Source organism: Salmo salar, chromosome ssa24 (genome assembly GCF_905237065.1).
Source record: "Salmo salar chromosome ssa24, Ssal_v3.1, whole genome shotgun sequence".
NCBI lineage: Eukaryota > Metazoa > Chordata > Actinopteri > Salmoniformes > Salmonidae > Salmo > Salmo salar.
The window spans coordinates 23,074,914-23,100,489 of NC_059465.1; the positions used below are offsets into that span (position 1 = coordinate 23,074,914).

Sequence of the window (25,576 nt, forward strand, 5' to 3'; positions counted from 1 at the left end):
AGGATTGAGACATGGCTAGCACATCCGGGTTGGGAGAGTGAGCTAAAGCAGTGAATAAAACAAACTTAGGGAGGAGGCTTCTAATGTTAACATGCATGAAACCAAGGCTATTAGGGTTACAGAAGTCATCAAAAGAGAGTGCCTGGGGAATAGGAGTGGAGCTAGGCACTGCAGGGCCTGAGTTCACCTCTACATCACCGGAGGAACAGAGGAGGAGTTGGTTAAGGGTACGGCTAAAAGCTATGAGAATTGGTCGTCTATGACGTCCGGAATATTGAGTAATAAGAACAGGTTTCTGGGGGCGATAAAATAGTTTCAAGGTATAATGTACAGACAACGGTATGGTAGGATGTGAATACAGTGGAGGTAAACCTAGGCATTGAGTGATGATGAGAGAGATATTGTCTCTAGAAACATCATTGAAACCAGAAGATGTCATAGCATGTGTGGGTGGTGGAACTGAAAGGTTGGATAAGGTATAATGAGCAGGGCTAGAGGCTCTACAGTGAAATAAACCAATAAACACTAACCAGAACAGCAATGGACAAGGCATATTGACATTAAGGAGAGGCATGCTTAGCCGAGTGATCATAAGGGTCCAGTGAGATTCAGACAGCTAGCCGGGCCAAGGTAGCAAGCTGGCAGAAGATGGAGGGAGGTCTGTTTTTAGCCACCTCGTGCGTTTCCGTCTGTAGATTAGTGGGGTTCCGTGTGGTAGAGGGGACCAGTTCAATTGGTAAAATAGTTATAGTTATAGTGGCCCAAGAAAATAGTCCGATAGACCTATTCAGATAGCAGCCGATAAGACAGCTAACGATTAGCGGGCCGCAGATGGGCGTTCAGGTTTACGTCGCGATGGAGGGGCCAGTTGGATAACTCCCTCGGGCAGATAACGTCGGTAGTCCAGTCGTGAAGGCCCGGTGGGGCTCCACATCAGCAGTAAAATGGGTCCGGATAGATGATTGTAGCCCAGGAGTGGCTGATGGAACTCTTCAGCTGGCTAGCTCCGGAATAATTGATGTTAGCTCCAGGACAGAAGTTAGCCAATAGTCACTCGGGTAGCAGCTAGCTAGCTGCAAGATCCAGGTGTAAATGTCCAGAGCCTGCGGTAGAAATCCGGGGATATGGAGAGAAAATAGGTCCGGTATGCTCTGGTCTGAGTCGCGCTGTACAAAACTGCCGATAGCTTTTCGAGCTAAGGGATAGCTGATGACCGCCAACCGTGGCTAGCTGAACTCCAACGTTAGCCAGTGAACTGGCCAACCTCTGGCTAACCTCTGGCTAGCTTCTGTTGTGGATTTCAGATTTGAGGTAAGTAATTATTTATTTTTTATTGGTGAGGCGGGTTGCAGGAGAGTGTTTTGAGGTTGAGTTTTTAGAAAAAAATATATAAAAAGATACGCTTAGAAAAGATGTAAATATATATATACACGAGACACGACAAGAGGAGGACAAAGGACGTCTGACTGCTATGCCATCTTGGAATGACATCTTGGTATGTATGTATGTATGTATGTATGTATGTATGTATGTATGTATGTATGTATGTATGTATGTATGTATGTATGTATGTATGTATGTATGTATGTATGTATGTAATGCTTCAGGTGTGGGTACCGTATGTACCATAGCCCGTGGTGTGTATGTTTGTGTCCACTACAGCATGTCTACATATGTATGTCTATGGGTGTAACATTATCATGCTGTCAGGATTTCTGTCCAAATATTCCTCAGAACAGCCAGAGACAGTCAGGTTGGTTTTTACAGTCCCTCTACCTCTGCTCTGCTGCGTGCTAAATCAACAGGACCCATCTGTGCTGAGCTGCCAGTGCCCCGCAGAGAGAGAGAGACACACACACACAGTCAGACATATAAACACACACACACACACACACACACACACACACACACACACACACACACACACACACACACACACACACACACACACACAGTCATACAGAGGCAGCAGATGCAGTCAGCTGCCCATTCAGCATTATCTCTGAGCAGAGCAGTAAAGAGCAGAGTAGAGCAGTGAAAATCAGAGCAGAGCAGTGAAAATCAGAGCAGAGCAGTGAAGAGCAGAGCAGAGCAGTGAAGAGCAGAGAAAATCAGAGCAGAGCAGTGAAGAGCAGAGCAGAGCAGTGAAGAGCAGAGCAGAGCAGTGAAGAGCAGAGCAGAGCAGTGAAGAGCAGGAAAAATCAGAGCAGAGCAGTGAAAATCAGAGCAGAGCAGTGAAGATCAGAGCAGAGCAGTGAAGAGCAGAGCAGAGCAGTGAAGAGCAGAGCAGAGCAGTGAAGAGCAGAGCAGAGCAGTGAAGAGCAGAGCAGTGAAGAGCAGAGCAGAGCAGTGAAGGGCAGAGCAGTGAAGAGCAGAGCAGAGCAGAGCAGAGCAGTGAAGAGCAGAGCAGAGCAGAGCAGAGCAGAGCAGTGAAGTGCAGAGCAGAGCAGAGCAGTGAAGAGCAGAGCAGAGCAGAGCAGTGAAGAGCAGAGCAGTGACGTTCAAAGCAGAGCAGTGAAGTTCAAAGCAGAGCAGTGAAGTTCAAAGCAGAGCAGTAAAGATCAGAGCAGAGCAGTGAAGTTCAAAGCAGAGCAGTGAAGCGCAGAGCAGTGAATCTCAGAGTAGAGCAGTAAAGATCAGAGTAGAGCAGTAAAGATCAGAGCAGAGCAGTGAAAATCAGAGCAGAGCAGTGAAGTTCAAAGCAGAGCAGTGAAGCGCAGAGCAGTGAATCTCAGAGTAGAGCAGTAAAGATCAGAGTAGAGCAGTAAAGATCAGAGCAGAGCAGTGAAAATCAGAGCAGAGCAGTGAAGTTCAAAGCAGGGCAGTGAAAATCATAGCAGAAGGCACCCAGAGCAGAGCAGTCTGAGAATGTGCATCAATACATCTTAAATCACATTTCACCACTAGATGAGTGTCAGCAGAGATATAGCTACTCCTTTCTGAAGAGGAGGATTCAGCAGTAGACATTCTGAGCACTCAGCTGTTTTAGTCATTCAACTATGAATATTATAAAGCATGAGTGTCAGTGAGGGCTCAAATGTGCATTTAAACCATCTCAGTGAAACCCTTCCATCTATGTACATTCATGCAGAGAAAAGCCAGTAGGAGTAACCCTTGTATGATGTTTAGGTTGCATGATACATCCAGTTATTTCTAACCATCTTTGTTCTCAACATGAGCAACATATTCCAGTCAACTGGACTGGAATAGCTCATGGCGCGGCGGAGGGCACGAAGTGGGTCATGTAATTGGTGACTTCATCCACAGGAACAAGATCAATTTCCAGTAATTGAAAGCATCTCAAATGCTGTCTTAACCTCACAATGCGATGGTGGTGCTTGATAAGATAAATGCCCAGTGTGTTCCCAGTAATAAGTCCCCTCCCTGTTGCTGCTGCCTAAACACATAAAGCTCCCAGTACAGCTGTCCTTCCTGTCCTGTTCTGTTCTGTCTCCTCCCTCTCACCTCTTCCTGACCTCTGCCCTTCCATTAGACTTGAGCAGTCACTCACACACAGCAGGGCTAGTCAGTACATTCAGGTCAGCTCAATTCATTTCAAGGTTGCGTAAATGTACAGTTGGAGTTCGCAAGCTTGTTCTTAAGTCATTATTAGACCCAAATTGATTTTCTTTTTTTATTAGGACTTATTACTAATGTCCAGACAACAGAGGGAAATCATTGGTAGTGTTCTTTATAAGTGGTTGAAAAGTTTAAGGGTGCTGGCAGACAGAGTCAGCTGTATGTACAGTAATGACTGTGCGGTCTCTTTCTCTTCTCTCCCTTCTCTCTCTCTCTCTTTCTCGTGGCGTGTAGAGCTGTATGGGGTCTCAGGGGAGACCAGTCACACAGAGCTACAGAACATACACTATTTACACACATTAGGCATCTAGAGTTTCTCTCTTTCTCCCCTACCGATTCGGTTTTCACTCTCATCCTCTGATAATATGCAGTCTTCTGCAGCAAACGCTCCCTGGATGTCTATTCATCACACTTCTTTTTTCCCTCCATCTTTAGCATGTGCCTCTCTTATCAAAGCCAGCACACACAAATCCTTGAAGGCAATCAAAAAAGTGACTGAGAAATATGAAAACGAGCCTTTAGATGTCTGTCAGGTACAAGGTTGTAAATATAATGGGCTCAAAGCTTGTCAGAGCTAAAGTAAATAGATTGCTGTGTTTATGCCAAACTGCCAAAAGCTTTTTAGCCAGAAATGGTTTTGAAAGCAGGAGAAGACAGTGTACGGCTGTGCAGACTGGATATACAAGAGGCAGCAGAAGCAGCAGGAACTAACTACAACTGCACTGCATGCTCAATGCACCCTGAAGAGACAAACAACCAGGCCAGTTATGCTGAGTACACCTCTTTGGGAGACCTGAAAGCATTTACAATTATGCAAAATGCCACCTGATGACTAAGTGTGTGTTTTAACCAGTGGAGGCCGCCAAGAGGAGGATGGCTCATAGTAATGGCTGGAACGGCATAAATGGAATGATATCAAACGCATCGAACACGTGGTTTACATGGGTTTGATAACATTCCATTCACTCCATTCCAGCCATTATTTTGAGCTGTCCTCCCCAGCAGCCTCCACTGGTTTTAATGATGTCGGAAAGGGAGAGATAGTTGGTGGGCTGACCTGCAGGCTGGGTGCAGAACTCCACAGAGATCTCCCTCTTGTCCCTGTGCTCCAGGGGCATCTGCCAAGGTATCTGGTGTGTCCGCGCCACGGCCTTCACCTTGTAAACGGTCATGGGCTTCAGTTGGAAGAACTGGTACTTGTAGGCCCCTGCCTTCACCATGTCATACTCAACATCGTTCAGGAAGATGGTGTGGCTGTAGTTGCTGTTGCTAGGCTGCCAGGAGAGCTCAGCAGAGACCTGTGTGATGTTGTCTACCCTCAGATAGTAAGGTGCCACCACCACATCCTTCCCCACCAGTAGAGTGCAGCGCAGCTCGTCAGACGGGCCCCGCTCTGTGATGCTCTGCACCGAGATGCGATAGGTATTGGTGGCCAGGTTAAGTTTCTCGATAAGCGACTTTGTCTTGCCCCCAAAGGGCACGCTCATCCTCACCTCCTTGTCCACCAGGACATTGTAGCCACTGATGGAGCCCCAGCCGGGCGGCACCACCGGAGGGTCCCAGCACACGATCACACTCTTGGCCAGCTGTTTGATCAGATTGATACGGCGAGGGTAAGGCACAATATTTTCACCAATCTCGTCAATGCTGACATCCAGGGTCCCTGTCCCGTTGCTGCAGGAACCCATGGAGCCCAGGAAGTCCATGCCCAGACTACTGCTGCCCAGACTGGTCAGAGTGCTGCTCAGACTGGAACCCAGTCCAGTGGAACCGTGACTGGAACCGTGAGTGGAACCCAGAGTGGAACCCATGTGGCTGCCCAGAGTGGAACCGTGAGTGGAACCCAGAGTGGAACTGAGGTTGCTCCCCAGGTTTCTCTCAAGGTTTCTCTCCAGGTTTCTATCTAGGCTAGGGCCCAGGTCCAGTTTACTGTCAGACAGCAGGCTGCTGATGCTGCTCAGACCCATGCTGCCCAGTCCTGTGGAGCCCAGGCTGCTGTGGTTACTACTGAGGTAGCCTGACTCTTTGGCCCCGTCCCTGTGCTGAGCAGAGGGCATCTTCTCATCCTTAACAAAGTCCACAAAGTTGGAAGGGACAAGTCCCTGCTGTCCATCCAGCAGCTCTCCTGAGAAACAGAGAGAAAGCAGTAAGTATTACTATTAACAACAACACTCATAGTGAAAAGCAGTAAATAGTATTAACAACAACACTCACAGTGAAGAGCAGTAAGTAGTATTAACAACAACACTCACAGTGAAGAGCAGTAAGTAACAACAACACTCACAGTGAAGAGCAGTAAGCAGTATTAACAACAACACTCACAGTGAAAAGCAGTAAGCAGTATTAACAACAACACTCACAGTGAAGAGCAGTAAGCAGTATTAACAACAACACTCACAGTGAGACGCAGTAAGTAGTATTAACAACAACACTCACAGTGAAGAGCAGTAAGCCGTATTAACAACAACACTCACAGTGAAGAGCAGTAAGTAGTATTAACAACACTCACAGTGAAGAGCAGTAAGTAGTATTAACAACACTCACAGTGAAGATCAGTAAGCAGTATTAACACCTCTCACAGTGAAGGGCAGTAAGTAGTATTAATAACAACACTCACAGTGAAGAGCAGTAATTAGTATTAACAACAACAACACTCAAAGTGAAGAGCAATAACTAGTATTAACAACAACTTTCACAGTGAAGAGCAGTAAGCAGTATTAACAACAACACTCACAGTGACGAGCAGTAAATAGTATTAACAACAACACTCACAGTGACGAGCAGTAAGTAGTATAAACAACGACTCTCACAGTGACGAGCATTAAGTAGTATTAACAACTCTCACAGTGACGAGCAGTTAGTATAAACAACTCTCACAGTGAAGAGCAGTAAGTAGTATTAACTACTCTCACAGTGACGAGCAGTAAGTAGTATTAACAACAACACTCACAGTGAAGAGCAAAAACTAGTATTAACAACTTTCACAGTGAAGAGCAGTAAGTAATATTAACAACAACACTCACAGTGACGAGCAGTAAGTAGTAATAACAGCAACTCTCATAGTGAAGGGCAGTAAGTAGTATTAACAACAACACTCACAGTGAAGAGCAGTAAGTAGTATTAACAACAACTCTCACAGTGAAGGGCAGCAAGTAGTATTAACAACAACACTCACAGTGAAGAGCAATAACTAGTATTAACAACAACTTTCACAGTGAAGAGCAGTAAGCAGTATTAACAACAACACTCACAGTGACGAGCAGTAAGTAGTATAAACAACAACTCTCACAGTGACGAGCATTAAGTAGTATAAACAACTCTCACAGTGATGCGCAGTAAGTAGTATAAACAACTCTCACAGTGAAGAGCAGTAAGTAGTAGTATAGACAACAACACTCACAGTGACGAGCAGTAAGTAGTAGTATAAACAACAACACTCACAGTGACGAGCAGTAAGTAGTATAAACAATAACTCTCACAGTGACAAGCAGTAAGCAGTATTAAGAACTCACAGTGACGAGCAGTAAGTAGTAATAACAACAACTCTCACAGTGACGAGCAGTAAGTATTAATAACAACAACTTTCACAGTGAAGAGCAGTAAGTAGTAACAACAACAACTTTCACAGTGAAGAGCAGTAAGTAGTAACAACAACAACTCTCACAGTGAAGAGCAGTAAGTAGTATTAACAACAACTCTCACAGTGACGAGCAGTAAGTAGTATAAACAATAACTCTCACAGTGACAAGCAGTAAGCAATATTAAGAACTCACAGTGACGAGCAGTAAGTAGTAATAACAACAACTCTCACAGTGACGAGCAGTAAGTAGTAATAACAACAACTTTCACAGTGAAGAGCAGTAAGTAGTAACAACAACAACTTTCACAGTGAAGAGCAGTAAGTAGTAACAACAACAACTCTCACAGTGAAGAGCAGTAAGTAGTATTAACAACAACTCTCACAGTGACGAGCAGTAAGTAGTATTAACAGCAACTCTCACAGTGACGAGCAGTAAGTAGTATTAACATCAACTCTCACAGTGAAGAGCAGTAAGTAGTATTAACAACAACTTTCACAGTGCCGAGCAGTAAGTAGTAGTATAAACAACACTCACAGTGAAGATCAGTAAACAGTATTAACACTTCTCACAGTGACAGGCTGTTAGTAGTATTAACAACAACACTGACAGTGAAGAGCAGTAAGTAGTATTAACAACAACACTCACAGTGAAGAGCAGTAAGTAGTATTAAAAACAACAACACTCAAAGTGAAGAGCAATAACTAGTATTAACAACAACTTTCATAATGACGAGCAGTAAGCAGTATTAACAACAACACTCACAGTGAAGAGCAGTAAGTAGTATTAACAACAACTCTCACAGTGACGAGCAATAAATAGCATAAACAACTCTCACAGTGACGATCAGTAAGTAGTATAAACAACTCTCACAGTGAAGAGCAGTAAGTAGTATTAACAACAACAACTCACAGTGACGAGCAGTAAGTAGTAATAACAACAACACTCACAGTAAAGAGCAGTAAGTAGTATAAACAATAACTCTCACAGTGACGAGCAGTAAGTGGTATTAACAACAACAGTCAGTGAAGAGCAGTAAGCAGTATTAAGAACTCACAGTGACGAGCAGTAAGTAGTATTAACAACAACTTTCACAGTGACGAGCAGAAAGTAGTAGTATAAACAACAACACTCACAGTGAAGATCAGTAAACAGTATTAACACTTCTCACAGTGACAGGCTGTTAGTAGTATTAATAACAACACTCACAGTGAAGAGCAGTAAGTAGTATTAACAACAACAACACTCAAAGGGAAGAGCAATAACTAGTATTAACAACAACTTTCACAATGACGAGCAGTAAGCAGTATTAACAACAACACTCACAGTGAAGAGCAGTAAGTAGTATAAACAACAACTCTCACAGTGATGAGCAGTAAGTGGTATTAACAACAACACTCACAGTGAAGAGCAGTAAGTAGTATTAACAACAACAACACTCAAAGGGAAGAGCAATAACTAGTATTAACAACAACTTTCACAATGACGAGCAGTAAGCAGTATTAACAACAACACTCACAGTGAAGAGCAGTAAGTAGTATTAACAACAACAACACTCAAAGTGAAGAGCAAAAACTAGTATTAACAACAACTTTCACAATGACGAGCAGTAAGCAGTATTAACAACAACACTCACAGTGAAGAGCAGTAAGTAGTATTAACAACAACAATACTCACAGTGAAGAGCAGTAAGTAGTATTAACAACAACTCTCACAGTGACGAGCAGTAAGTAGTATAAACATCTCTCACAGTGACGATCAGTAAGTAGTATAAACAACTCTCACAGTGAAGAGCAGTAAGTAGTATTAACAACAACTCACAGTGACGAGCAGTAAGTAGTTTAAACAACAACTCTCACAGTGAAGAGCAGTAAGCATGGTATTAACAACAACACTCACAGTGACGAGCAGTAAGTAGTTTTAACAATAACTCTCACAGTGAAGAGCAGTAAGTAGTATTAACAACAACACTCACAGTGAAGAGCAGTAATTAGTATTAACAACAACAACACTCAAAGTGAAGAGCAATAACTAGTATTAACAACAACTTTCACAGTGAAGAGCAGTAAGCAGTATTAACAACACTCACAGTGACGAGCAGTAAGTAGTATTAACAACACCACTCACAGTGACGAGCAGTAAGTAGTATAAACAACGACTCTCACAGTGACGAGCATTAAGTAGTATTAACAACTCTCACAGTGACGAGCAGTAAGTAGTATTAACAGCAACTCTCACAGTGAAGGGCAGTAAGTAGTATTAACAACAACTCTCACAGTGAAGGGCAGCAAGTAGTATTAACAACAACACTCACAGTGAAGAGCAATAACTAGTATAAACAATAACTCTCACAGTGAAGAGCAGTAAGTAGTATTAAGAACAACTTTCACAGTGAAGAGCAGTAAGTGGTATTAACAACAACACTCACAGTGACGAGCAGTAAGTAGTATAAACAACAACTCTCACAGTGACGAGCATTAAGTAGTATAAACAACTCTCACAGTGACGAGCAGTAAGTAGTATAAACAACTCTCACAGTGAAGAGCAGTAAGTAGTATAAACAACAACTCTCACAGTGACGAGCAGTAAGTAGTATAAACAACAACTCTCACAGTGACGAGCAGTAAGTAGTAGTATAGACAACAACACTCACAGTGACGAGCAGTAAGTAGTAGTATAAACAACAACACTCACAGTGACGAGCAGTAAGTAGTATAAACAATAACTCTCACAGTGACAAGCAGTAAGCAGTATTAAGAACTCACAGTGACGAGCAGTAAGTAGTAATAACAACAACTCTCACAGTGACGAGCAGTAAGTAGTAATAACAACAACTCTCACAGTGAAGAGCAATAACTAGTATTAACAACAACTTTCACAGTGACGAGCTGTAAGTAGTATTAACAACAACTTTCACAGTGAAGAGCAGTAAGTAGTAACAACAACAACTCTCACAGTGAAGAGCAGTAAGTAGTATTAACAACAACTCTCACAGTGACGAGCAGTAAGTAGTATTAACAGCAACTCTCACAGTGACGAGCAGTAAGTAGTATTAACATCAACTCTCACAGTGAAGAGCAGTAAGTAGTATTAACAACAACTTTCACAGTGCCGAGCAGTAAGTAGTAGTATAAACAACACTCACATTGAAGATCAGTAAACAGTATTAACACTTCTCACAGTGACAGGCTGTTAGTAGTATTAAAACCTGTTAGGGCTAGGGGGCAGTATTGACACGGCTGGATAAAAAACATACCCGATTTAATCTGGTTACCACTCCTACCCAGTAACTAGAATATGCATATACCTATTACATATGGATAGAAAACACCCTCAATTTTCTAAAACTGTTTGAATGGTGTCTGTGAGTATAACAGAACTCAAATTGCAGGTCAAAACCTGAGAGATTCCTTTACAGGAAGTGGCCTGTCTGACCATTTCTTGAACTTCTTTTCCATCTCTATCATTTACTAAGGATCTCTGCTCTAACGTGACACTTCCCACGTCGTCCATAGGCGCTCAGAGCCCGGGAAAAAACAGAATGTCGTCATTCCAGCCCCAGGCTGAAACACATTATCGCCTTTCTCAAGTGGCCGATCAAGGGACACTGGGTTTATGCGCGTGACCCCGACCGCCCCCGCCTTTGTGATTTTTTCCTCTGTTTGCCGAAAAGGAGATTCCCTGTCGGAATATTATCGCTTTTCTCACGAGAAAAATGGCGTAAAAATTGATTTTAAACAGCGGTTGACATGCTTCGAAGTACGGTAATGGAATATTTAGAATTTTATTGTCACGAATTGCGCCATGCGCGCGACACTTCTTTACCATTTCGGATAGTGTCTGGAACGCACGAACAAAACGCCGCTATTCGGATATAACGATGGATTATTTTGGACCAAACCAACATTTGTTATTGAAGTAGACGTCCTGGGAGTGCATTCTGACGAAGACAACAAAAGGTAATCAAACTTTTATAATAGTAAATATGATTATGGTGAGTGCTAAACTTGCCGGGTGTCTAAATAGCGAGCCCGTGATGCCTGGGCTATGTACTTAGAATATTGCAAAATGTGCTTTCACCAAAAAGCTATTTTAAAATCGGACATATCGAGTGCATAGAGGAGTAATGTATCTATAATTCTTAAAATAATTGTTATGCTTTTTGTGAACGTTTATCGTGAGTAATTTAGTAAAATGTTAGCGAATTCCCCGGAAGTTTGCGGGGGTATGCTAGTTCTGAACGTCACATGCTAATGTAAAAAGCTGGTTTTTGATATAAATATGAACTTGATTGAACAAAACATGCATGTATTGTATAACATAATGTCCTAGGGTTGTCATCTGATGAAGATCATCAAAGGTGAGTGCTGCATTTAGCTGTCTTCTGGGTTTTGGTGACATTATATGCTGGCTTGAAAAATGGGTGTCTGATTATTTCTGGCTTGGTACTCTGCTGACATAATCTAATGTTTTGCTTTCGTTGTAAAGCCTTTTTGAAATCGGACAGTGTGGTTAGATTAACGAGAGTCTTGTCTTTAAATAGCTGTAAAATAGTCATATGTTTGAGAAATTGAAGTAATAGGATTTTTAAGATTTTGAAAATCGCGCCACAGGCTGCAAGTCGCTGTTACGTAGGTGGGACGCCAGCGTCCCACCTTGCCCATAGAGGTTAACAACAACACTGACAGTGAATAGCAGTAAGTAGTATTAAAAACAACACTCACAGTGAAGAGCAGTAAGTAGTATTAACAACAACAACACTCAAAGTGAAGAGCAATAACTAGTATTAACAACAACTTTCACAATGACGAGCAGTAAGCAGTATTAACAACAACAATACTCACAGTGAAGAGCAGTAAGTAGTATTAACAACAACTCTCACAGTGACGATCAGTAAGTAGTATAAACAACTCTCACAGTGAAGAGCAGTAAGTAGTATTAACAACAACAAATCACAGTGACGAGCAGTAAGTAGTAATAACAACAACACTCACAGTGAAGAGCAGTAAGTAGTATAAACAACAACTGTCACAGTGATGAGCAGTAAGTGGTATTAACAACAACACTCACAGTGAAGAGCAGTAAGTAGTATAAACAATAACTCACAGTGACGAGCAATAAGTGGTATTAACAACAACACTCAGTGAAGAGCAGTAAGCAGTATTAACAACTCACAGTGACGAGCAGTAAGTAGTAATAACAACTCTCACAGTGACGAGCAGTAAGTAGTATTAACAACAACTCTCACAGTGAAGAGCAGTAAGTAGTATTAACAACAACTTTCACAGTGACGAGCAGTAAGTAGTAGTATAAACAACAACACTCATAGTGAAGATCAGTAAACAGTATTAACACTTCTCACAGTGACAGGCTGTTAGTAGTATTAATAACAACACTCACAGTGAAGAGCAGTAAGTAGTATTAACAACAACAACACTCAAAGGGAAGAGCAATAACTAGTATTAACAACAACTTTCACAATGACGAGCAGTAAGCAGTATTAAAAACAACACTCACAGTGAAGAGCAGTAAGTAGTATTAACAACAACAACACTCAAAGTGAAGAGCAATAACTAGTATTAACAACAACTTTCACAATGACGAGCAGTAAGCAGTATTAACAACAACACTCACAGTGAAGAGCAGTAAGTAGTATTAACAACAACAATACTCACAGTGAAGAGCAGTAAGTAGTATTAACAACAACTCTCACAGTGACGAGCAGTAAGTAGTATAAACATCTCTCACAGTGACGATCAGTAAGTAGTATAAACAACTCTCACAGTGAAGAGCAGTAAGTAGTATTAACAACAACTCACAGTGACGAGGAGTAAGTAGTATAAACAACAACTCTCACAGTGACGAGCAGTAAGTAGTTTTAACAATAACTCTCACAGTGAAGAGCAGTAAGCAGTATTAACAACTCACAGTGACGAGCAGTAAGTAGTAATAACAACAACTCTCACAGTGACGAGCAGTAAGTAGTATTAACAACAACTTTCACAGTGACGAGCAGTAAGTAGTATGAACAACAACTCTCACAGTGACGAGCAGTAAGTAGTATTAACAACAACACTCACAGTGACGAGCAGTAAGTAGTATTAACAACAACTTTCACAGTGACGAGCTGTAAGTAGTATTAACAACAACACTCACAGTGACGAGCAGTAAGTAGTTTTAACAACTGTCACAGTGAAGAGCAGTAAGCAGTATTAACAACTCACAGTGACGAGCAGTAAGTAGTAATAACAACAACTCTCACAGTGACGAGCAGTAAGTAGTATTAACAACAACTTTCACAGTGACGAGCAGCAAGTAGTATGAACAACAACTCTCACAGTGACGAGCAGTAAGTAGTATTAACAACAACACTCACAGTGACGAGCAGTAAGTAGTATTAACAACAACTTTCACAGTGACGAGCTGTAAGTAGTATTAACAACAACTTTCACAGTGACGAGCAGTAAGTAGTAATAACAACAACTCTCACAGTGACGAGCAGTAAGTAGTATTAACAACAACTTTCACAGTGACGAGCTGTAAGTAGTATTAACAACAACTTTCACAGTGAAGAGCAGTAAGTAGTATTAACAACAACTCTCACAGTGACGAGCAGTAAGTAGTATAAACATCTCTCACAGTGACGATTAGTAAGTAGTATAAACAACTCTCACAGTGAAGAGCAGTAAGTAGTATTAGCAACAACTCACAGTGACGAGCAGTAAGTAGTATAAACAACAACTCTCACAGTGACGAGCAGTAAGTGGTATTAACAACAACACTCACAGTGACGAGCAGTAAGTAGTTTTAACAATAACTCTCACAGTGAAGAGCAGTAAGCAGTATTAACAACTCACAGTGACGAGCAGTAAGTAGTAATAACAACAACTCTCACAGTGAAGAGCAGTAAGTAGTATTAACAACAACTTTCACAGTGCCGAGCAGTAAGTAGTATAAACAACACTCACAGTGAAGATCAGTAAACAGTATTAACACTTCTCACAGTGACAGGCTGTTAGTAGTATTAACAACAACACTGACAGTGAATAGCAGTAAGTAGTATTAACAACAACACTCACAGTGAAGAGCAGTAAGTAGTATTAACAACAACAACACTCAAAGTGAAGAGCAATAACTAGTATTAACAACAACTTTCACAATGACGAGCAGTAAGCTGTATTAACAACAACAATACTCACAGTGAAGAGCAGTAAGTAGTATAAACAACAACTGTCACAGTGATGAGCAGTAAGTGGTATTAACAACAACACTCACAGTGAAGAGCAGTACGTAGTATAAACAATAACTCTCACAGTGAAGAGCAGTAAGTAGTATTAACAACAACTTTCACAGTGAAGAGCAGTAAGTGGTATTAACAACAACACTCACAGTGACGAGCAGTAAGTAGTATAAACAACAACTCTCACAGTGACGAGCATTAAGTAGTATAAACAACTCTCACAGTGACGAGCAGTAAGTAGTATAAACAACTCTCACAGTGAAGAGCAGTAAGTAGTTTTAACAACAACTCTCACAGTGACGAGCAGAAAGTAGTATAAACAACAACTCTCACAGTGACGAGCAGTAAGTAGTAGTATAGACAACAACACTCACAGTGACGAGCAGTAAGTAGTAGTATAAACAACAACACTCACAGTGACGAGCAGTAAGTAGTATAAACAATAACTCTCACAGTGACAAGCAGTAAGCAGTATTAAGAACTCACAGTGACGAGCAGTAAGTAGTAATAACAACAACTCTCACAGTGACGAGCAGTAAGTAGTAAAAACAACAACTCTCACAGTGTAGAGCAGTAAGTAGTAATAACAACAACTCTCACAGTGAAGAGCAATAACTAGTATTAACAACAACTTTCACAATGACGAGCAGTAAGCAGTATTAACAACAACAATACTCACAGTGAAGAGCAGTAAGTAGTATTAACAACAACTCTCACAGTGACGAGCAATAAATAGCATAAACAACTCTCACAGTGACGATCAGTAAGTAGTATAAACAACTCTCACAGTGAAGAGCAGTAAGTAGTATAAACAACAACTCTCACAGTGACGAGCAGTAAGTGGTATTAACAACAACACTCACAGTGACGAGCAGTAAGTAGTTTTAACAATAACTCTCACAGTGAAGAGCAGTAAGCAGTATTAACAACTCACAGTGACGAGCAGTAAGTAGTAATAACAACAACTCTCACAGTGACGAGCAGTAAGTAGTATTAACAACAACTTTCACAGTGACGAGCAGTAAGTAGTATGAACAACAACTCTCACAGTGACGAGCAGTAAGTAGTATTAACAACAACACTCACAGTGACGAGCAGTAAGTAGTATTAACAACAACTTTCACAGTGACGAGCTGTAAGTAGTATTAACAACAACTTTCACAGTGACGAGCAGTAAGTAGTAATAACAACAACTCTCACAGTGACGAGCAGTAAGTAGTATTAACAACAACTTTCACAGTGACGAGCTGTAAGTAGTATTAACAACAACTTTCACAGTGACGAGCAGTAAGTAGTATGAACAGCAACTCTCACAGTGACGAGCAGTAAGTAGTATAAACAACAACTCCCACAGTTAAGAGCAGTAAGTAGTATTAACAACAACACTCACAGTGAAGAGCAGTAAGTAGTATTAACAACACACAGTGAAGAGCAATAACTAGTAATAACAACTTTCACAGTGACGAGCTGTAAGTAGAATTATCAACAACACGCACAGTGAAGAGCAGTAAGTAGTAATAATAACAACTCTCACAGTGAAGAGCAGTAAGTAGTATTAACAACAACAACACTCAAAGTGAAGAGCAATAACTAGTATTAACAACAACTTTCACAATGACGAGCAGTAAGCAGTATTAACAACAACAATACTCACAGTGAAGAGCAGTAAGTAGTATTAACAACAACTCTCACAGTGACGATCAGTAAGTAGTATAAACAACTCTCACAGTGAAGAGCAGTAAGTAGTATTAACAACAACAAATCACAGTGACGAGCAGTAAGTAGTAATAACAACAACACTCACAGTGAAGAGCAGTAAGTAGTATAAACAACAACTGTCACAGTGATGAGCAGTAAGTGGTATTAACAACAACACTCACAGTGAAGAGCAGTAAGTAGTATAAACAATAACTCACAGTGACGAGCAATAAGTGGTATTAACAACAACACTCAGTGAAGAGCAGTAAGCAGTATTAACAACTCACAGTGACGAGCAGTAAGTAGTAATAACAACTCTCACAGTGACGAGCAGTAAGTAGTATTAACAACAACTCTCACAGTGAAGAGCAGTAAGTAGTATTAACAACAACTTTCACAGTGACGAGCAGTAAGTAGTAGTATAAACAACAACACTCATAGTGAAGATCAGTAAACAGTATTAACACTTCTCACAGTGACAGGCTGTTAGTAGTATTAATAACAACACTCACAGTGAAGAGCAGTAAGTAGTATTAACAACAACAACACTCAAAGGGAAGAGCAATAACTAGTATTAACAACAACTTTCACAATGACGAGCAGTAAGCAGTATTAAAAACAACACTCACAGTGAAGAGCAGTAAGTAGTATTAACAACAACAACACTCAAAGTGAAGAGCAATAACTAGTATTAACAACAACTTTCACAATGACGAGCAGTAAGCAGTATTAACAACAACACTCACAGTGAAGAGCAGTAAGTAGTATTAACAACAACAATACTCACAGTGAAGAGCAGTAAGTAGTATTAACAACAACTCTCACAGTGACGAGCAGTAAGTAGTATAAACATCTCTCACAGTGACGATCAGTAAGTAGTATAAACAACTCTCACAGTGAAGAGCAGTAAGTAGTATTAACAACAACTCACAGTGACGAGCAGTAAGTAGTATAAACAACAACTCTCACAGTGACGAGCAGTAAGTAGTTTTAACAATAACTCTCACAGTGAAGAGCAGTAAGCAGTATTAACAACTCACAGTGACGAGCAGTAAGTAGTAATAACAACAACTCTCACAGTGACGAGCAGTAAGTAGTATTAACAACAACTTTCACAGTGACGAGCAGTAAGTAGTATGAACAACAACTCTCACAGTGACGAGCAGTAAGTAGTATTAACAACAACACTCACAGTGACGAGCAGTAAGTAGTATTAACAACAACTTTCACAGTGACGAGCTGTAAGTAGTATTAACAACAACACTCACAGTGACGAGCAGTAAGTAGTTTTAACAACTGTCACAGTGAAGAGCAGTAAGCAGTATTAACAACTCACAGTGACGAGCAGTAAGTAGTAATAACAACAACTCTCACAGTGACGAGCAGTAAGTAGTATTAACAACAACTTTCACAGTGACGAGCAGCAAGTAGTATGAACAACAACTCTCACAGTGACGAGCAGTAAGTAGTATTAACAACAACACTCACAGTGACGAGCAGTAAGTAGTATTAACAACAACTTTCACAGTGACGAGCTGTAAGTAGTATTAACAACAACTTTCACAGTGACGAGCAGTAAGTAGTAATAACAACAACTCTCACAGTGACGAGCAGTAAGTAGTATTAACAACAACTTTCACAGTGACGAGCTGTAAGTAGTATTAACAACAACTTTCACAATGACGAGCAGTAAGCAGTATTAACAACAACACTCACAGTGAAGAGCACTAAGTAGTATTAACAACAACAATACTCACAGTGAAGAGCAGTAAGTAGTATTAACAACAACTCTCACAGTGACGAGCAGTAAGTAGTATAAACATCTCTCACAGTGACGATTAGTAAGTAGTATAAACAACTCTCACAGTGAAGAGCAGTAAGTAGTATTAGCAACAACTCACAGTGACGAGCAGTAAGTAGTATAAACAACAACTCTCACAGTGACGAGCAGTAAGTGGTATTAACAACAACACTCACAGTGACGAGCAGTAAGTAGTTTTAACAATAACTCTCACAGTGAAGAGCAGTAAGCAGTATTAACAACTCACAGTGACGAGCAGTAAGTAGTAATAACAACAACTCTCACAGTGAAGAGCAGTAAGTAGTATTAACAACAACTTTCACAGTGCCGAGCAGTAAGTAGTATAAACAACACTCACAGTGAAGATCAGTAAACAGTATTAACACTTCTCACAGTGACAGGCTGTTAGTAGTATTAACAACAACACTGACATTGAATAGCAGTAAGTAGTATTAACAACAACACTCACAGTGAAGAGCAGTAAGTAGTATTAACAACAACAACACTCAAAGTGAAGAGCAATAACTAGTATTAACAACAACTTTCACAATGACGAGCAGTAAGCTGTATTAACAACAACAATACTCACAGTGAAGAGCAGTAAGTAGTATAAACAACAACTGTCACAGTGATGAGCAGTAAGTGGTATTAACAACAACACTCACAGTGAAGAGCAGTACGTAGTATAAACAATAACTCTCACAGTGAAGAGCAGTAAGTAGTATTAACAACAACTTTCACAGTGAAGAGCAGTAAGTGGTATTAACAACAACACTCACAGTGACGAGCAGTAAGTAGTATAAACAACAACTCTCACAGTGACGAGCATTAAGTAGTATAAACAACTCTCACAGTGACGAGCAGTAAGTAGTATAAACAACTCTCACAGTGAAGAGCAGTAAGTAGTTTTAACAACAACTCTCACAGTGACGAGCAGAAAGTAGTATAAACAACAACTCTCACAGTGACGAGCAGTAAGTAGTAGTATAGACAACAACACTCACAGTGACGAGCAGTAAGTAGTAGTATAAACAACAACACTCACAGTGACGAGCAGTAAGTAGTATAAACAATAACTCTCACAGTGACAAGCAGTAAGCAGTATTAAGAACTCACAGTGACGAGCAGTAAGTAGTAATAACAACAACTCTCACAGTGACGAGCAGTAAGTAGTAAAAACAACAACTCTCACAGTGACGAGCAGTAAGTAGTAATAACAACAACTCTCACAGTGAAGAGCAATAACTAGTATTAACAACAACTTTCACAATGACGAGCAGTAAGCAGTATTAACAACAACAATACTCACAGTGAAGAGCAGTAAGTAGTATTAACAACAACTCTCACAGTGACGAGCAATAAATAGCATAAACAACTCTCACAGTGACGATCAGTAAGTAGTATAAACAACTCTCACAGTGAAGAGCAGTAAGTAGTATAAACAACAACTCTCACAGTGACGAGCAGTAAGTGGTATTAACAACAACACTCACAGTGACGAGCAGTAAGTAGTTTTAACAATAACTCTCACAGTGAAGAGCAGTAAGCAGTATTAACAACTCACAGTGACGAGCAGTAAGTAGTAATAACAACAACTCTCACAGTGACGAGCAGTAAGTAGTATTAACAACAACTTTCACAGTGACGAGCAGTAAGTAGTATGAACAACAACTCTCACAGTGACGAGCAGTAAGTAGTATTAACAACAACACTCACAGTGACGAGCAGTAAGTAGTATTAACAACAACTTTCACAGTGACGAGCTGTAAGTAGTATTAACAACAACTTTCACAGTGACGAGCAGTAAGTAGTAATAACAACAACTCTCACAGTGACGAGCAGTAAGTAGTATTAACAACAACTTTCACAGTGACGAGCTGTAAGTAGTATTAACAACAACTTTCACAGTGACGAGCAGTAAGTAGTATGAACAGCAACTCTCACAGTGACGAGCAGTAAGTAGTATAAACAACAACTCCCACAGTTAAGAGCAGTAAGTAGTATTAACAACAACACTCACAGTGAAGAGCAGTAAGTAGTATTAACAACACACAGTGAAGAGCAATAACTAGTAATAACAACTTTCACAGTGACGAGCTGTATGTAGAATTATCAACAACACGCACAGTGAAGAGCAGTAAGTAGTATTAACAACATCACTCACAGTGACGAGCAGTAAGTAGTATTAACAACACTCACAGTGACGAGCAGTAAGTAGTATAAACAACAACTCTCCAAGTACAGAACAGTGAAGACTAGAGAGGACAATCGTAAAAGCCACATTAGCACTGATTGATCCACAACTGCCTAATCCTCGTCTCATCTAATGCCCATACAGTAAATACATCCCATAATCCATGCTGTCTCTTAGCAGCAACATTTATTCTGCTCTGAAATAATAATTATTTTTAACTCATGTGAATTGGTTTTTAAGAGAGAGAGGGTAAAATACAGTGAGATATCAGACCTTCATAGAAGCCGTCATCATCCATGGTCCCGTACACGTAGAGGTACTTCCCTGCCACCAGGGGGAGCTCTGCCTCAGGATGCTCATTGGGCCCATTACAGGGGTTATAACTGGGGGAAAGAAAGTGTAGAGTACAATAGAATCAAGCTGATGAACTCGCTGCTTTGCTCCTCTGAACCCAACAGAAGTGGAAATGTGCCCAATTATCTCAGGCTAGATGATGAATTCAGGTTCAAAAAGGTTCAAAACCTAGGATCAAAATGAGACAATTATCAAACACAATATTAGGAACTGTGTATGGACAATTAGCTTCTGTCAAAACTTGATGACATTGTAATGGGAAAGCACAGTAGCCTAGCTAAATAGTATCCGAGCAATTCCAAACAAATCCAAGCAAGGTTACATTTTTGCCACAAACACTGCAGTAGCAGTACCCTTATGTAACTCTGTGATAGGGGAATTGCTGAGTGCTGCAATAAAAAACTAATATAAAATATAAAATTTTCCAACAGGCTAAATTTTCCAACAGGCTAAATGACATAGAAAAAAAACAGTGCGGGTGGACAGCACTGGGTTCCATTCATGTATTTGCCTTTGTTCTAGGGGATTCCAATTATTTCAGCTGACAGTTCATTTTATTTGGTGAGAGCATAGCACTGCATCATTATTAAGAGGTGAGTTCAAACCTCAGTGGGACAATGTGGGTGGAAAACACTTCTGAAAAGTGCTGTGCAGGGATGCATTTTTAATATAACACTGTAGTGTAAGGCATCTCAAAGCTGCTCACTCCTCTCACCTGTACCGGGCGATGCACAGACGGACCTTGCCTGTGAACCTCTTCTTGGTCCTAGTCATTGAGCTTAGTTCTTTGTCCATCTGATGAGAGAGAACAAACCTTGAGAGATGTAACAACCAAATTACATTTATTTTTGTTTTCATGGTGGACATTTCTATGGTGGAAATCAGTGGGATGGTAGCAGAGCCTATAAACTTATCCTATACACACTTGGTAAACCTGCCAAACCTCCCAGCAGAGGAGAGTAAAAGGAAACAGATAGGCCTTTTCACACCCCATCCTTTCTGCCTCACTGTGTTTCCTCAGTCCTACATCTCCACCTGAGTGGGACTTCAGCTTAGACTTACAAAACAGGAAGCAATTTTGCAATCATGTAATAAATGCTGTAATTATGTAACAGTGTAATTAATGCTTTACCATTTTCTGAGGAGTTTTTTGAAAGGGCAATCAAGCTATTTAGGTCCATCTTCATTAGGCTTATACAATCAGGGCTAGAGTGGAGGGAGGCAGGGAGGGAGGGAGGGAGGGAGGGAGGGAGGGAGGGAGGGAGGGAGGGAGGGAGGGAGGGAGGGAGGGAGAAACCTAGTAGGACTCACCTCAGTGAGGAGGGCACGTTGAGAGCTGCCAGCCCGGCTGCTGCTGCGGGTGAGGAATGTTGGCTTTACAGACACGAGCTCCGGCTTGTCCCCACAGATCTGGAGCGGTCGGATGAACTCAGAAATCACAGATCTGCTCAGCGGACTCTCATTGCCTGCGGGCAAAACAAAGGAAGAGCTAAGATCTGAAATATGACTGTGCCTGCTGAAATCATATTTCTATCTGTGCGTAACACTAATGTCCAAAATGAAGTGCAATATATCACATTCTATTATTTATCCATTTCATCATGTGATCGTCATTCATCGTTATTATCACCATTCATCACCATCATCTTCATCATCCTCCATACCTCATTTGATTAGATACCATTAAAAGTAATACATAACATTGTAAGAACCAACAGCACAAACAACAGATGGATACAACCCATTAACAATTAGGAAAATAAGAATCCTAATTGCATTAGTGTTAAAAAACATACATATCCTTATGTAATCAGAAGGAGAGTTAGATTCCAGGCACAGGCCCAATGTAAACGTCAGTATTATTGGCATGTATTTATTTATTTATTTAAGTCAACAACAAGAATGTGCCAAGCAGTGGTAAAGGCTATGTCATACAGTACCCTGATTGATTATTTCATTAGGCTACTTGCTCTATGTTGAGCCACGTACGTCACAAGCGCTGCTTTCCAGATCTCCAATTTCAGGAGCAGCTGCACGTTTGTCTTTCCATCCTCATAATACTGAATTGTTCATTTCAAATGTATTTTGGCATCATTTTGCTCGACTAAAGCTTTCCACCGCTTCCACTGTCTGATTTAACAGTTCAAACGTCCACATACAGCTCACAGGTGACTGAAATAACATTATTATGAATATTCTTGTCTGAGCTATGGTCTACGGCGTACATAATATACACAGACAAGCTAAAACAAAGCTCTTCTGCGATTCCTCTAACCTTTCCCTGTGGGGGCGGCCAGCCCGTTGAAGAGCTGGGAGAGGGATTTGTTTGGCGATCCAGGGGATTCACACACAGTTAAGGGATCGGTGCCACTGCCAAGGGTATCAAACTTTCCAGTCTGTAGCCGGAACTTCTCCAGCTCTTTGGACAGGAGGTTGAACTGCTCACTTTGTGTCCGACATTTTTCCTCCAGCTCTCGGACTTTGGCCTGGCGACAGATAGCGAGTGAGAGAGAACGACAGAGAGAGGGAGAAAGGAAGGAAGAAGTAGAGAGACAAAAGAGAAGAAAGTAACAGAAGGAAATAAAGTGAAAGAAAGAGAAAATCTGAAACCCAAAACTGTATACTTGTATAAATACACACACAAAATTAGTTAGGATGAGATATTGGACTTTAAATTACAGAGAAAAGGGAGTTGACACCTTAAATTTCCTATCAGGTAAAATACAGTCCAGTCATAAACACCTAAACTAGTCACAGTACGCAGATCACATGCAGGACTACAGTTAATGCACATTATTCTATAGAGCAGCCTCTTGTTAAGAGGAAGTATGCATACCAAAAACTGCACTGTGTTCAAAGCGCGGGGAATGCTCCTCAACTTCATTGCACAGAGATAGTAAAATAAAGGCAAGAGTCATCATCATGAGTTACGAAGCCGACAAAAGAGGGGCAACAGCAATTAAAACATCATAGAACCATGCAATCAAATCCTTGGCTTTCTACAGTGAAATACTGTCTGTTCTCCACACTGGCCCGTTGATAGGAGACTACGGTACAGTGGGAGAATAGGCAGGCCTAGCAGAAACCCCAGGGGTGCCCAGCTCAAGATCTTTCCTTGGGCAGGAGTAAGTGTTGAGTGGTAAGCATCAAATGGAGACAGACAACCCCTCTTCACATAAACCCAAATCAGCCCCTTCATCAGACCACCCTGAGAGCATTGCTGAAGCTACCATGTCATTTGCTGCACACTTTCCCCAAAGCACAGTGATGCCTAATGTCTGTGGCGTTTTATTCAGCTGAATGACTTTCATGCAGACAAGTTATTGTTTGTCAGCACGTGAACATGCTGTTAGAGTAGGAGTAGCACTTGCAATCACTGCATATGATTCAATGGGTTGATGCATTAACACAGAGGGTGGTTAGCCTTTCACCATCTTAAAGCGCTCCCCTGGGTGTATGACCAGTCCTGTAGTAGCCTTGTGAAACATGCTGCCCTGCATGCAACTCCAACCAGAATGAACGGTTACAATGTCCTCATAGCATCAATTGTTTCCATTGTGCCAGCATCTAAACACAATTCCTCAGACATTAGAATGATGCCCTAACTAAAATGGAGGCATAACTCAAATTAGAGATGATGAGAGCGATTTTCTGATGGCCTCTCCTATGTCCCAGTCAGGCCTTCTGTCTTGTTGTGTCCTGTCCTGTGACAACCCCTTCCCCAGTGACTGTCCAGTAAGCAGAGCGGGCTCTGAGCCTAGTGGAGTGTGGATGCCTGCACATGCATTGATGACAAGCTGAATGGAGGATGCGAGTGTGAACCATCATTGTATGGACAGGACAGCCTTGCTTTTGGAAAGCACACATTCAACAACTGAAACATGTTTCTGTCTGCACAGATACAACAATACAACTATGCATCTTTTTGTAAATAATAATTTGTTCTTAATTGACTTGCCGGGTTAAATAAACATTAAATAAAAATAAAATGAACAGCAGCTAGCTACAAAAACAAAACCTTAGCAATTAATTAATGAGAGGCCATTGTTTCACCTCAGTATATGACATTGTTCAGCTCTTGAATCTTATGTTTCAAAATGAAAATACAGGGCATTTGGAAAGTAATCAGACCACTTGACAATTTACAAATGTTGTTACGTCACAACCTTATTCTAAAATGGATTAAATAGTTTTCAATCAATCAATCTACACACAATACCACATAACGACGAAGCAAAAACAGGTTTTTAGAAATGTTTGCAAGTTTCTTAAAAAAAATACAAATGAAATATCACATTTACATAAGTATTCACACCTCTTCTTGGGTATGACGCTACAAGCTTGGCACACATGTATTCGGGGAGTTTCTCCCATTCTTCTCTGCAGATCCTCTCAAGCTCTGTCAGGTTGGATGGGGAGCATTACTGCACAGCTATTTTCAGGTCTCTTCAGAGATGTTCGGGCCACTCAAGGACATTCAGAGACTTGTCCCGAAGCCACTCCTGCATTGTCTTGGCTGTGTGCTTAGGGTCGTTGTCCTGTTGGAAGGTGAACCTTTTCCCCAGTCTGAGATCCTGAGCACTCTGGAGCAGGTTTTCATCAAGGATCTCTCTGTACTTTGTTCCGTCCATCTTTCCCTCGATCCTGACTAGTCTCCCAGTCCCTGCCGCTGAAAAACATCCCCATAGCATGATGCTGCCACCACCATGCTTCACCGTAGGGATGGTGCCAGGTTTCCTCCAGACGTGACGCTTGGTATTCAGGCTAAAGAGTTCAATCTGGGTTTCATCAGACCAGAGAATCTTGTTTCTCATGGTCTGAGAGTCCTTTAGGTGCCTTTTGGCAAACTCCAAGCGGGCTGTCATGTGCCTTTTACTGAGGAGTGGCTTCCGTCTGGTCAATCTACCATAAAGGCCTGATTGGTGGAGTGCTGCAGAGATGGTTGTCCTTCGGAAGGTTCTCCCATCTCCACATTGGAACTCTGGAGCTCTATCAGAGTGACCATCGGGTTCTTGGTCACCTCCTGACCATGGCCCTTCTCCCCCGATTGCTCAGTCTGCCCGGGCGGCCAGCTCTAGGAAGAGTCTTGGTGGTTCCAAACTTCTTCCATTTAAGAATGATGGAGGCCACTG

General features: G+C 41.2%; 1 protein-coding gene across 10 annotated transcripts in view; it reads right to left on the reverse strand.

Moving 5' to 3' along the window:
* The window catches only part of rimbp2b (RIMS binding protein 2b), a 141,741-nt gene that overhangs the window by 24,476 nt on the left and 91,689 nt on the right, over positions 1 to 25,576 (reverse strand). For 7 of the 10 annotated variants that reach the window (XR_006761750.1, XM_045706808.1, XM_045706802.1 and 4 more), the window contains exons 8-13: positions 23,281 to 23,322; positions 22,720 to 22,930; positions 21,756 to 21,910; positions 21,160 to 21,239; positions 20,364 to 20,473; positions 4,637 to 5,704 (exon numbers count right to left, since the gene is read on the reverse strand). Coding sequence is in view for 9 of the 10 variants with exons in the window: in XM_045706808.1 (XP_045562764.1) it covers positions 4,637 to 5,704; positions 20,364 to 20,473; positions 21,160 to 21,239; positions 21,756 to 21,910; positions 22,720 to 22,930; positions 23,281 to 23,322 (1,666 nt within the window). In the remaining variant the exon portion in view is untranslated. The remainder of the gene's footprint in view (positions 1 to 4,636; positions 5,705 to 20,363; positions 20,474 to 21,159; positions 21,240 to 21,755; positions 21,911 to 22,719; positions 22,931 to 23,280; positions 23,323 to 25,576) is intronic. The other 3 variants (XM_045706804.1, XM_045706809.1, XM_045706803.1) reach the window with 1 other exon arrangement.